The 12934-nt window shown below is 39.5% G+C and overlaps 1 protein-coding gene across 2 annotated transcripts in view; it reads right to left on the bottom strand.

The window, feature by feature from the left end:
• Window positions 1-12934, bottom strand: part of LOC144077388 (voltage-dependent T-type calcium channel subunit alpha-1H-like) — a 58031-nt gene that overhangs the window by 34590 nt on the left and 10507 nt on the right. For both annotated transcript variants that reach the window (XM_077605099.1, XM_077605098.1), the window contains 4 exons: window positions 3123-3217; window positions 2364-2497; window positions 1939-2036; window positions 550-709 (listed from right to left, as the gene is read on the bottom strand). In XM_077605099.1, the coding sequence (XP_077461225.1) occupies window positions 550-709; window positions 1939-2036; window positions 2364-2497; window positions 3123-3217 (487 nt within the window). The remainder of the gene's footprint in view (window positions 1-549; window positions 710-1938; window positions 2037-2363; window positions 2498-3122; window positions 3218-12934) is intronic.

The raw sequence follows: 12934 nt of genomic DNA, 5'->3' as shown, positions 1-12934 counted from the left end.
TCATGTGAGACAGTGTGTTAACAGAATATTGTTAGAAGCAATAATTGAGCACGGCATAATTGTCAAATGTCATAATGTGGGTTCTAGTTTAAAGGGAGTAGTTTTGATGCAAAAGAGGCATTTGTGAGGACAAAAAAATGAGTGATTCTGATAATAAATGCGTTTTTCAGAAACATAAAAGAAAAAAGTTATATCAAGAGGCTTGAGCAACAAAAGTAAGTTACAAAATTAAAACTGTAATATATGAATATAAGGGAAAATTAGTGGTAATTCTTTTATGCCTTTGCTGTCAATAAGTTAAATTGATTTTTTTGTGTGTCATCTGTCTAACAAGCAATTCCAACAACATTAAAATAATCCTATTCTCAAAACCAATCTTGTCCCGAAGCTTTTGATTGGTGATTAGCCCAACATTTAATCAGCGTGGGCACTCGAGGGGAAGATTTGGGCACGTTTATCGATGACGACGCAAACGGCCATGGAGAGTGAACCGACCACAATGAAACAGCGGGCTCCTATGGATTGGTCGCCGTTGCCGCGGTAACTCACGTCTTGACGTCCTCGCTCATGAAGCAGCGGTTTCTCAGAAGCCCCGCCCAAAGCTGCACGCCGACGATGCCGAAGATGAAGAAGACAAAGAAGCACAGTGCCAAAACATTGCCCAACATGGGGAGCGTGTCCAGCAAAAGTGTCACCAGGATGCGCATGCCTAACAAAACAAAAGCACATGCACATTTTTAGCATTTTTTAAAGAGTAATTTCACAATTAAATAAATATTCCTTTAACGCATGATATAATTGCATCACTGTATCCCATTATTATTGTTGTTGTTAGCATAAGTTGAATTGTGAGGCTGAAATTTGATAAATATTAATTATTTGGTAGGATAGGTGAGAAAAAAAAAGTAAAAAAAATATTTTAATAGTAATACTGCTCAATAACAGAAACAAATGTCTTTGTTTTGTCTCATTGGTTCATTGCTGGCTTCCTGCTTTCCAGAGGTTGTTTCCACAGCTAACAATTAAATAGAGACAGATTTCCAGGTTTTACGCAGGCAATATTGCTAATTGCAGAATGGACCATCAATAATACATTTCACTTTAAATAAATGAGTAAATGCCTCAGGTGGTGCTTGAAAATGTGTTGTTATGAAGTATTTGAGAACAATTTGCTCCTTTTGTCAGGTTATTTGAGGGCTTTTTAATACACTTAACGGGCTCATTTATTATGCTGAAACACTTCGATTTCTGTCTTTCTTTCTTTTCTTTTTTTTTTAATTCATCCCCCTGAGCTGGTTTTTGCAGATATTAATATCATGAATAGATCAACAATAAAAAAGTAGCAAGATGTCATGGCAAAATGAACTTTTTTTTTTAAACGTTTTAAACGTACTTTGTCTATTTCAATAGGCAACAAATTTGGGCGATGTCAGCCATTTGTAGACCCACAAAAAAGGTTTAAGGTTGGCATTTTGGTTGAAAGTATATATATTTTTTTGCATTGCTAGCGTCCTTTAGAAATTTAAAAAAATAATAAATAAAACCATGAAAATCGGTTGTTTGGTTTTAAGGCGTGCAGTAAAAAAAAAGTCTAAAATTGTCCATTTTGGGATTAAGTGTCCATTCTGACTCAGCTGTGCCTGCAAAAAATGTTCTTATCATTTCTAACTCTGCGAAACATTTTGCTGAACATTAAATTTTAGACAGGATTGCCCATAAAAATAGGCTTAATAACCCCTTGATATTTTACTCAATTTCAGTAAGCAATACAAATTTGAGTATGTTTTGCCGGAAAACAAATCAAATCTGCATATTTTTGCCAACTCCAATGCTCCAAAGCCAAAATAAATGAGTCCAATTGCAAACAAATATGACAGCCGACTTTTGGGTGACACTCAATAGAGTCCAAATGGGTCAAAAGAGCCATAAAGAACTCACTAGGAACCCTGTTGATGGCTCTGAGCGGGCGTAGGACGCGCACAGTGCGAATTGCCGACAGGCTAACGTTGTGTCCGTCCAGAGAGTACTCCAACATCCTGTGGGAATGAAAGAGAGAGCGCTGACCCTTTTGTCCGAGGGGAATAGAACAGACGCTGCGTCCTATCCCTAGAATGCAACGATGCCTTTAAACGGAGAATCACGGGGGTCTCCAAGGATTCACTCATTCCCAGTGCCATTCTATAAATCTGTCAGACACCAACACACATCCAGGATTTAAAACACACACACACACATACACACACGCGCTTGACATTTCACTGGCATTAAACAAGTGTCCCGGCGCCATATTCACACTTTTGGCTCCTATTTAATGTCAGCAGTGCACGTGTGGGCATGCTCAGACACAAGTGTCAAAAACTCACCCCACAATGACAATGAAGAAGTCCAGTCGGTTCCATGTGTCTCCAAGGTAACCGTTATGACCTATGATCCCCAGAGCCACCATCTTGACCAGCATTTCGCCGGCGAAAAAAACAAAGATGCCGTCGTCCAGCGCCTACACACACGCGTGATGGATTAGTGGAAACTGATTAAGAGGGAAGGTAAACTTCATTCAGATTTGCAACTGTTGTTAAGAGTTTGTGGATGTTTTGAGGAAGATTAGCTTCCAGGCTAATGCGGAGAAAACTATTTTTTTTTTTATTTACAAGGTTCAAATGTGTTGACAAAAAGATGAATTTAGCCAAGGTGGCTCCTGTTCTGTAAAAATAAATAAATGAAAACACAAAATTTACTTCTTCTATTGGGATTTTAAATACAAATGACTCAATTTGTAATATAATATATTAGTATTGTCTTGTAAAAAGACGAATTGATTTCAATGGGATTACCTGCAGAGATTGTTCCTAAATATTTGGTTTTAAAAAAATGACCGTTTGAACATCTTTCACGGACCACTTGAGGGACCAATGGTGGTACTCTTACCACACTTTGAAAATCATAATTCTGAAAATTTCACACAACCGAGCCAAAATAGTATCTTTAAATATAAATGGCAGACTTTGACTGATTTCTTGAAGTCTGACCATGATAAATGTGTTTTGGAAATTCATTAGCTTGCGTGTGTGTGTGTGTGTGTGCGCATGTGTGTGTGTGTGTGTGTGTGTGTGTGTGTGTATTACCTGCAACAAGAAGTGTGTGTCGTCACAGGGCTGGAACATTCCCAACGTCACACAGTTGAGCAAGATGGCCAAGATGCTAACACGCTCAAACCATGTAAAGAAAGTCAAGGATCATTACAGTAAGGTAACAATTTCAATATTGATTACGACATTGATCAGAACGGGTATAAACAATAATAATTTGGATGATTGATCCCCATTTCAGGTCAAAATTATGATAAACGAAGAAGAGCGACTACATCTTGACTGCAAAGTATTTGTAGCTATACGACGTCTGGTCGCTTAATACACAAATAAGCAATTAAGTCCAAGTTTTAAATGTAGTTTAGACGCAGCGACCCAATCAACGAGAAATGATCCACTACACGTTTTCGTTGACACGACGACATTCTCGTTGTGTTCAAAAACAATGAAAACAATCTAGTATAAATGCCATGCAGAAGGGGACGGTGCACTTTTACAAGGCCGCAGTTGACACACTTTCTTGAAAACATTCTCCTCAGCTCAGGTGGCCAATCAATAAAAAGCGACATTGTTTTTCTACATTCCTGACGGCCAAAAGGAAACGCAGCCGGGCAATTTTCTGTTTGGACAAGTGAGAATTGCTACTTTGCATAAGACTGGACTACAAAACGGAGGTAGCGCCAACTGGGAGCTCAAATCTAAATGCAGAAATTGAAAACTTTTGTTTCAACGTGTGATGGAGTCTGCTGCGTTTTTCATTTTCACAACAGAATTGTTCCACTTTGGATCCTGGAATCAAAGGTTTGCGTTTTTGCTTTCCGCCTTCACCCTCACCGATAAAACGCGAGGCCACGTTTGAGGTCGGATCTTCACCGTGTAAACGGGTCCTTCGAGTCCACGGACATGCCGACTCTCCATTTTCGCTTCACTTTCAGCGGGATGATTTTATGAGTTCCCACTAATGATTATTCCCATTATTATTCAGACGTCTCAAAGCATCCGTTGACCCGTTCTGACCTCTTTCGGGAGCCTTTGCATTTATTAAGCTTCCCCGCTCCCTTCAGCAACATTTTTTTTTGTTCCTCTTTGACTTGTCGCCAATCGACGTAGAATATCCAAACGGATGAATATCTCTACCTCTTCCCCTCATTCCCATCCTTGAGGACACAAAAGCCACGTCCATCAAATCAGTGACAACAAAATGAACTTTTTCAACATTGAAGCTTTTTGAAAATAGATAATACTAATCAAATATTTTTACTTTTCAATTCTGAGAATGGCTCTCAAGAAATAATATTAGAAAATATCTTCAGTGTGTTTTTCCCATGTCTCTCCCAATAAGAATTTAAATAGGAACATCAAAATACTAAAAGTAAAAACACAATGTATATTTCATTTTGTGGGTATTATTTGTTTCATTGCGCCTCTTGTAATGTTGAGGATTGGATGTTTTATTTAACAAGATAGATCAAATATGAATCGCCTTGTATTATTCATGGCATGTCCCGCAACATTCACAATTACAACAACTCAAAAAACTTCTGTTATGTGAGAGGAAGAGAGCCAAGAATCACATGATGCACTAAACCTGAAATTATTAGACCGTTTTCCAAGAGAACGAATTTGAGCAAAATTCTGCCCTCGCTTGCATTTTCCCAATAAAAAGAAAAAAGTTTGCCTTGAACATGTCTCACTCACTCACCCTATTTCATGCAAATTTGTGCTCAGCAGTTACAGCGAGATAAACGGCCAACACCATCCATGGCAGCCAAAAAGTGAGCAAGAAACGGTCCAAAAATGACCCAAAATGAATATCAAGTGACTGAAAATCTACCAGAAACGATCCAAAGTTGAGAAAGCAAAGCAATACCCCATGCCATTTCTCCATAAATTGCTTTTTCCAGTTGACAAAGTCAAGTTTGTCCACTTGGTCAGGACCAAATAAGTCATATCACAAAATGTAACCATAAGATAAAATAAAACGGAGGTAAGAAAAAGCCATTGAGAATTTACAAGCCAAAATGTCCTCCAATTCTGGACTGATCCTTAACTTTAAAAGCCCCTTTCAACCCAAATTCCACCATTTTCCCATCTTTTTTTCTTCTAAAGCCTATTTTTTTACATCTCTACTCATGACAGACATGCCTACCTGCCTCGTTTACAACCCCGCTGCTCGTGATGAGACATTTCAACGCCTTTTAATATTCATGCCTACCAAAGCGGCTGACATCAAACACGGGGGGTGTCTGACGGGGGCGAGCCAGTCAGGCCCATTTGAAGTAACTCTGACACACAAGGAAAACACAGTCTCACACACACAAGTGTGACAAACAGGAGAGAAGAAAAAAAAACAACAACTGAGGGTTACGAATAAAAGACTCAAAAAATGTGGAAAGGATGCGAAGACGCATTCATGAGACAGCCTGCAGTCTCTCACACACACACACACACACACACACTCACACACACTCACACACACTCACACACACATGCACGGTCGCCTTTGTGGACACTTTGCTCTCAAGAGGGCGGAAAAAATTAATGAGCGCACAATCCTTTCTCACCCTTGAGACACGGCGAGGGAGAGAGAGAAAGAAAGAGAGAGAGAAAGAGAGACAGAGAGAGAGAGAGGGTAATCCAGTGTCATCCCTGTGCTCAGGTTGCCATGGGAACCCCCCATCTCTCACCGTGGGAACTGACTTGTGAGTATCACAATCAGCTAGTCGAGGCCACGACGCCATGGATGCATGTAAACACACAAACACACACACACACACAGTGTGGAAAGTGGTGACCTCCTTCGGAAGAAGGGTCTTTTGGAATTGTGCTCTATTATCGTTCCTGTGATTAAAAAAAACTTGTCGCTTCGTCAGACCGAATAAGCTTGAAAACTCACTTTTCGCCATCCGCGTCTGTCCAGGGAAATTAGACAAATAAAGAAAACGTCTCTCTCTCTCGCTGTGAGTTTATCTTGTATTGATCAGCTGCACTTTTGCACCTCCTCAGTCAAAGTTAATGTCTGCTCCTTCATGATAAATATTGAAGTATTGATTCATTGTTAAGTTTTGTGTTTATTTCAATTACCGCTTAGAGAAACACAATGTTTTCTCCTTTGGAATTGTTTTCTGGTTCAGATGGTTCAAACATGCACAATTGGTTAGAACACAGGTGTCAAAATGGCGGCCCGCGGGCCAAATTTGGCCGGCCGCATCATTTTCTGTGGCCCGAGAAAGTAAATGATGAGTGCCAACTTTCTGTTTTATGATGAAATTCAAATGGAGATTGTAGATTATTTCCTGTGTTTCCCCATTTTAAATCAATAATTGCAAACAATTTGTACTCATTTGAATGTCAAAAAATGATCTATTGATTAGCACGATCGAGAAAGCTACCACGTGGCCCGCAACAAAAAATGAGTTTGACACCCCTGGGTTAGACAGAGGAAACATGCTAAACGCATTAGCATCAACGCTAGCAAGCGGCGAGAGCCTTCTCAGATATGAAGCTGATTAAAAAGCCTTGTTTCTTTTTAGTATTTTAAAAATTATTATTCATTCAAATTTGCCAGGGTTGTTTACTTTGGCCCAATCCGACAATGTATTTATTTTAATTTGACCTTTAATACTCACAAGTGATAACTTTCCTTTCCAACTGAGAGTCAGAACAATTTTTGTAATAGTGTCTATTGATACATTGATTGAAGTCTCTTTTATCAAATCAAACTATGTCAAATATATGGCGAAATATCGTATCATTGTCCAAAGAATCATCGTATTTTCATGAAAAAACAAAATAATCAAATCGATCGTACCGAAACAACAATCAATATCATCCTGAATGATGTACTTTTTTATACTTAAGAATTATAAAGGCTATTTTCTAATGCAAAAAAGCTTCACTGCGCCTTATTTGAAATTGAACAACAAAATGACCATTTTCCTTTGAAGCAGCCATTTAGAGGGTGAGCTTTAAAAAAGGACACTAAAGGAACTCATCTACAAAATGCGGGACACTTTGGTCAAACTTGGCGTAAATGATGAATACGCCATGGTGAAAAGATCCATACATCAACTTCCTTAATTAGCGACTGCCCCACATTGCGGCCAGATAAAAACGCGGGTTGAAAGTGGTGCCCTTGCTACAAAATGCTTACTTTGACCGGGGACGAATACATTAAATAAGCAAGCGTGCACGCAGAGGTCGCGTGCACACACACACGCCTTCCGGCCCAGTTACAGAAGACAGTCCAGGGTCAAGGTGCGAGTGATGGATGAGGCGGGGACTCATTTCCTCAGCGGGACCATCACTCAACATCACAAAGGGGAACGTTGGCGCCATCCAATCCGCCTCCTCGTACTTTCTCTCTGGCATTTTTGAAGCATTTCTACGCTCTCATTTCCTCACTCCGACTAATTATTTCCTCGCCTCGCCATTTTTTAAATACCGTTTCCCCGCCGTCTCGGGATCTATTTCACGGCGCCACGTAGTATCGTGGCCGCGGGTTAGAACACCGTGTCGGAACCCGAGTGTCAGCCGATAGATAAACTTAGACTTCTCTTAATAATTAATAGCGGCACGGTGGTGGGGAGCGCCTGAGGGCGGCGGTAGGGTGAGAAAGGTGGAGGAAGTCACTACCTCACATGATGATCCGATAAAATAGTAAAATCAAAAAAAAAAATTGGAGGAATACGAAATTTAAATGTTCCTGTTGAGCATCTGTTAACATATTCATGCACGTTTGAACCATCCAAGCCAGAAAACAATTCAAAAGGAGAAGACATTGTGTTTCTATGTCTTGTCTATGGCACGCTACATTATTTTATCCTCTTAAAACGATCAATACACATTATTGTCTGCACATATCTTGTCCGTTTTAATGTCCATCTTTCCTACTACAGTGGTACCTCGAGATACGAGCTAAATGCGTTCCGAGACTGAGCTCGTATGTCGATTTTCTCGTAACTCAAACGAACGTTTCCCATAGAAATGAACTAAAAACTAATTAATTCGTTCCAGCCCTCTGAAAAAACACCCAAAATAGGATATTGGATTAGAAAAGCATTTTAATTTGTTCTAATTCGCCATCTATTAACAAAGTAACACATAAGTAGTGGTTTAATATTACTAAAATGTGTTTAATAGTACTAAAATTATATGGATTTCGAAGGGGGGAGAGAGAGACTTTTTGCACGGCAACGCGCTCGTAACATAACATAAACAAATTTAAATGAACTTGGATTACAATGCAGACACACTCAAAAATAAGTTTAATCGAACCTAACACTAAACGTAATTCTAATTTTGTTTTAAATTTTGATACCTTTCTTCTCCCGGGTTGGCTCTATTTGCCCCGCCTCCACCCTGACTTTCAGATGCAACCTATCGAGGGTTGTTTGCTTTTGTCTTCCCTTAAAAATATTCCCAAAATGATGCACACAAATGTCCTCACAATAGGATAACGCACAACCACTTGCCAACAAGAAGTAGTATATATAACTCTCGTATTAGCGATCGCCTCGCCATTCGCACTGACTAACGGAAAAAAAACACTGAAAAAATGTGACGCTCCGCCCAATGCTCGCAGAGACATTACAAAGATGGAGTTGCGACCAGAGACATTACACGAGGGAGTTGCAGTGAGAGAGACAGTGCCCATGATGTTCTTATAAGCAGCCTTTCGCATCCGCTGTTTGCTCGTATATCAAAAATTTACTCGTATCTCAAGATAAATATCTGCTCAAAATTTTACTCGTATCTCAAATTGCTCGTATGTCGGGGCACACTCGTAAGTCGAGGTACCACTGTACGAGAAAAATGGCATCTCTCCCTTAGAGCAAGATTAAAAAGGGTTAAGACGAGCCACGTGAAGAGACGCAATAGGTTTCCAGTTGCTAACGAACTGGTCGCAGAGCAGATCGGAAGCCTCGGGAGGCTCGCTGTGAAATTTGTCCTCCTCCCTAATCCGCAACATGCCACCGCATCCCTCCTCTGGTGCCAACGCAGGTAGTAAAGGTCAGACAGACATGATAAATCAAACCCACGCGCATCATTTCTGATCTTTGCGCTCCATCCCTGGAGTTGAAGAGCTACTGATTTGCAGGAAAGCCTTTTCGTGCAAAGGCTTTATTAACTTTAAAACGGTGACAGTACTGAAGATGCACTGTATGTATATAGGCCAGTGCACGCAAATAGAATTGGGGACTGTAGTCATATTTTAATAAAAGCTTGAAATGTTTTATTTGGGCTTATCCCTGCTGATTTTGAGTGAAAACTCAATTTGGGGGTTTCTAAATATTTACCATTAAGTACAACACATTTTAATTGAATCAAATGTATTCCTATTTTCCTATATTTAGGCACAAGTTCAAACTGAGTTTTTTTATTACATTACGATACAATTTTTGAAAGGACTATTCAATTGTATTTAACTTTAAATTGGAGTACATTTGTATTTATTCTTTTTTTTTTTTAAATTTTTGCACAATGACCGTTTTTGACCAAAAATGTCAGACTTCCTGCGTCTTTACAGGCATGACTATTTAACAATTTTCCGAGTCAACTCATTATGAACGTGCCAATCAAATGCGATGCTACTAAATTATACTCATTTTTTAGACTAAATGAACAGATGCCAAATTTGGTGGAACAGAAAAGCCCTAAAAAGGACAATTGATTTGCACAAATAACTGAAAAAAAGCAATATAACATTGACTTTAATAGGAGGAGGGAATTGCATTATGGGAAATCCCCTGGCGGGTTATCAAGTAAAGCAGGAATGATTCAGGACAAGAATCAACTGTACCTATTAGTGTTATTAAAAAAAAAAACAGAATTCCTTAAAGAGAAAGAATAAAATTGTTCACAAAAATTGCTCTGAGCTTCTTGTTCTACTTTTAGCTGTTTCTTGCGAGAGAAATTAACATCCATTTGAGCTTTTGATCATTAAAAACAACAATTCAAAGTTAAAAATGGTGATTTTGAAAGGTTTCAAAGTAGGATTTTAAACTACTGCATCAAACTAGCGTTAGCCTTCTATATTAGCAAATGACTCCAAGAGGAAAGTTTCTGTCAATTTGTCACCATCTCCCCATCAACTGGTTACCATGGCAACACACACAGCAATCACCTTAATTGGATTGGGAGGGGGGGGAAACTGGGATGACAGCTTTAGCCTACTTTGAGCAGGAGCACATGGGCATGGAGAGGTCTTCAGCAGGACCACCCCCCATTACGCAAAAAGCCAATTAAGACAGACAGCGAGAGAAAAGTAAATAAGAGAAGAAGATGGATATAGTAACAATCCTGCAATTTAACTGCTTCAAAGTAGGGTTTGAAGCAAATTTAGGGGTGTTAAAGTAGATCACTGTTACGATTGACTTATGTTCATGTATAAATTCACAAATTGCTCATATTACCGAATTTGTGTCTGGTACGAAGACAAGTGTGCGCCGTTTCTACTTTGCACAAACGGGCGGGCAGAGGGAAAGTCGTCACGCCAGAGTTGCTAAGCAACCAGGATAGTCCTTCAAAGAGAGCCCATCCGTGGGAGATTCCCTGCCCGTGTGTGCGTCATAAACAACTTGGACAGCTATAATGCCGTCTTACATCAAGTCAGGGTTTGAGGTGGCTTTCAAACAAAGGTTACGGTTTCAAAGTGGCAAGTAAAGCAAGGGCGGAGGCTTTGAATTCAAGTTCGATCCCATTTCAATTCTTTGTAAATGCGAGTCCGCTTAAGTCCATTTAAAGCTCATTTGCTCTCGTGGGTTTTCGCTAACATGTTTTGCTTTCTGCAAGAAACGGCTTCGTTCTCATGCTATTGTGAACTTTTCCTCCACCTGGACTTAAGTGCGGGGAAAGCCCTCAAGCGTGAAGCTTCCCCCGCCCGCTACACCCGAACATTAACTACAATGTTGTGGTGGTGGTAATGTGGCGTGCACGGAAACAGCTCTGCGGGCTTCAAAAGGCTGCCGGCATCCCTACTTTGCTTTTTTTTTTTTACTGTACTGCTTGTCTTTCATTTATTTAACTCAACTCAATTATGTCATTCATATTTCATGCGGGAGCATGAGTACTTACACACACACACACACATTTGGTGACCCAAAAAAACTGAAAATGCACAACGCCACAATGACAGGTGCATGTAACTCTGGAGATTCATTAATGCTTGTCACCATGGAAACATCCAATCAGGGAGAGTTAGGCCATCTTTTTTTTCCCTGAGGCTAATGCATCTGAGAAAATACCTGAACACACACACACACACACACACACAGACATGTGCACTTATCCCTGATGTGTTTACAGGCAGACTAAACATAAAGGTGGCTGGCTTTCCATTAAAATTCCATGGCTTACCCTGACAAACTCCCCATAAAAGTACAATTGTTATGGTAAGATATACATAAACTATCATTTTGGAAGTCTTGTTTAATTTTAGACACGGGAGATTTCCGCTGAGCTATTAAAAAAATGCATGATGATAGAAGTCTATTCTTCTGTTGGAATGTGAAGACGTTTAAATGATAATATTTATGGATAACTGGCACTATGGATAGTTCAACGGGTACACAAAGGTACACCATGCTTATATATTATACAGCTCAAAGTTCTGAAGGTTAACAATTCGTTTTTTTTTTCCTTTCATTGACATTTCCTTCAGATAGGGATTAAGTCCAATTATTGATCTGAGCGCTTCTTCCGATTCATCAGTGCAACCAACACAAGGTCAACTCTTGTTTCCAAGACAGCTGCACACGCATGAAAGTAAAAAGGATCTTAGAAAATGTGCTTCCAAGATGAGCAGAAAACTGACAACATACTTTCAAAGTCAAACTTAATTCTATAGGCCAGCAGTGTTAAACTCAGTTTGGTTCGAGGGGCAAAACATTAAAGCCAAATAGATCTCATATAGGCCGGACCAGCTTGATTTTGGCCCAACAAGTTAACCTACTTGCCAGCATTGACGTCGAGTGGCGTCAATGGCACTGAAAGATGATCATCCAAAGTAAATTGGACATCTACCAAGGAGTTCAATTGCATCACATTTTTTCTGACTTCTATTTTAAGGTATTGACAGGTCACTTGTGGTAAATTTTGGATCATTTCCTATTGATTTTAAGGGATTTCCAGGATGATGCTTCTTCGTTTTTAAGCATTTTTCCAGGTTTTGGGGCATTTTAAGCTTCCCTATTAACATTGAAAGTGATTAGCTTAGTAGTGCACACACCATCACACAACTCCCAAACTTCTGGTTTTGCGTCGCCCTTGTCGGTGAAAAATTAAAGCATTTAATTCTGTACATACAGTATGAATGAGCTACAACACATGTCAAAGTGGCGGCCCGGGGGCCAAATCTGGCCCGCCGCATCATTTTGTGTGACCCGGGAAAGTAAATCATGAGTGCCGACTTTCTGTTTTAGGATGAAATTAAAATGAAGAGTATAGATGTATATTAAATTTTCTGATTTTCCCCCTTTTAAATCAATAATTGTAATTTTTTAATCATTTTTTTCTGTGTTTTAGTTCAAAAATCATTTTGTAAAATCTATAAATATATATAAAAAAAGCTAAAATAAATATTGTTTCAGATCTATAAAAAACTGAATATTCAGGGCTTTTAATCCAGTTCTTTTAATCCATTTCTTTAAAAAAATCTAAATATTATATCTAAAATGGTCCGGCCCACATGAAATCAAGTTGACGTTAAAGCGGCCCGTGAACCAACCCGAGTCTGACACCCCTGAGCTACAAAGTGGCCGTCCAGGAGAACAACCCCCCTGGGCCACATCCGGCCCACGAGGCACATGTTTGACACCCCTCTTTTAGGCTATTGCCTCCTAAGTTGA

This window comes from Stigmatopora argus, chromosome 7 (genome assembly GCF_051989625.1).
Source record: "Stigmatopora argus isolate UIUO_Sarg chromosome 7, RoL_Sarg_1.0, whole genome shotgun sequence".
Lineage (NCBI taxonomy): Eukaryota > Metazoa > Chordata > Actinopteri > Syngnathiformes > Syngnathidae > Stigmatopora > Stigmatopora argus.
Note: the sequence above shows the minus strand (reverse complement) of the source record. Positions and strands in the feature narration are given on the sequence as shown.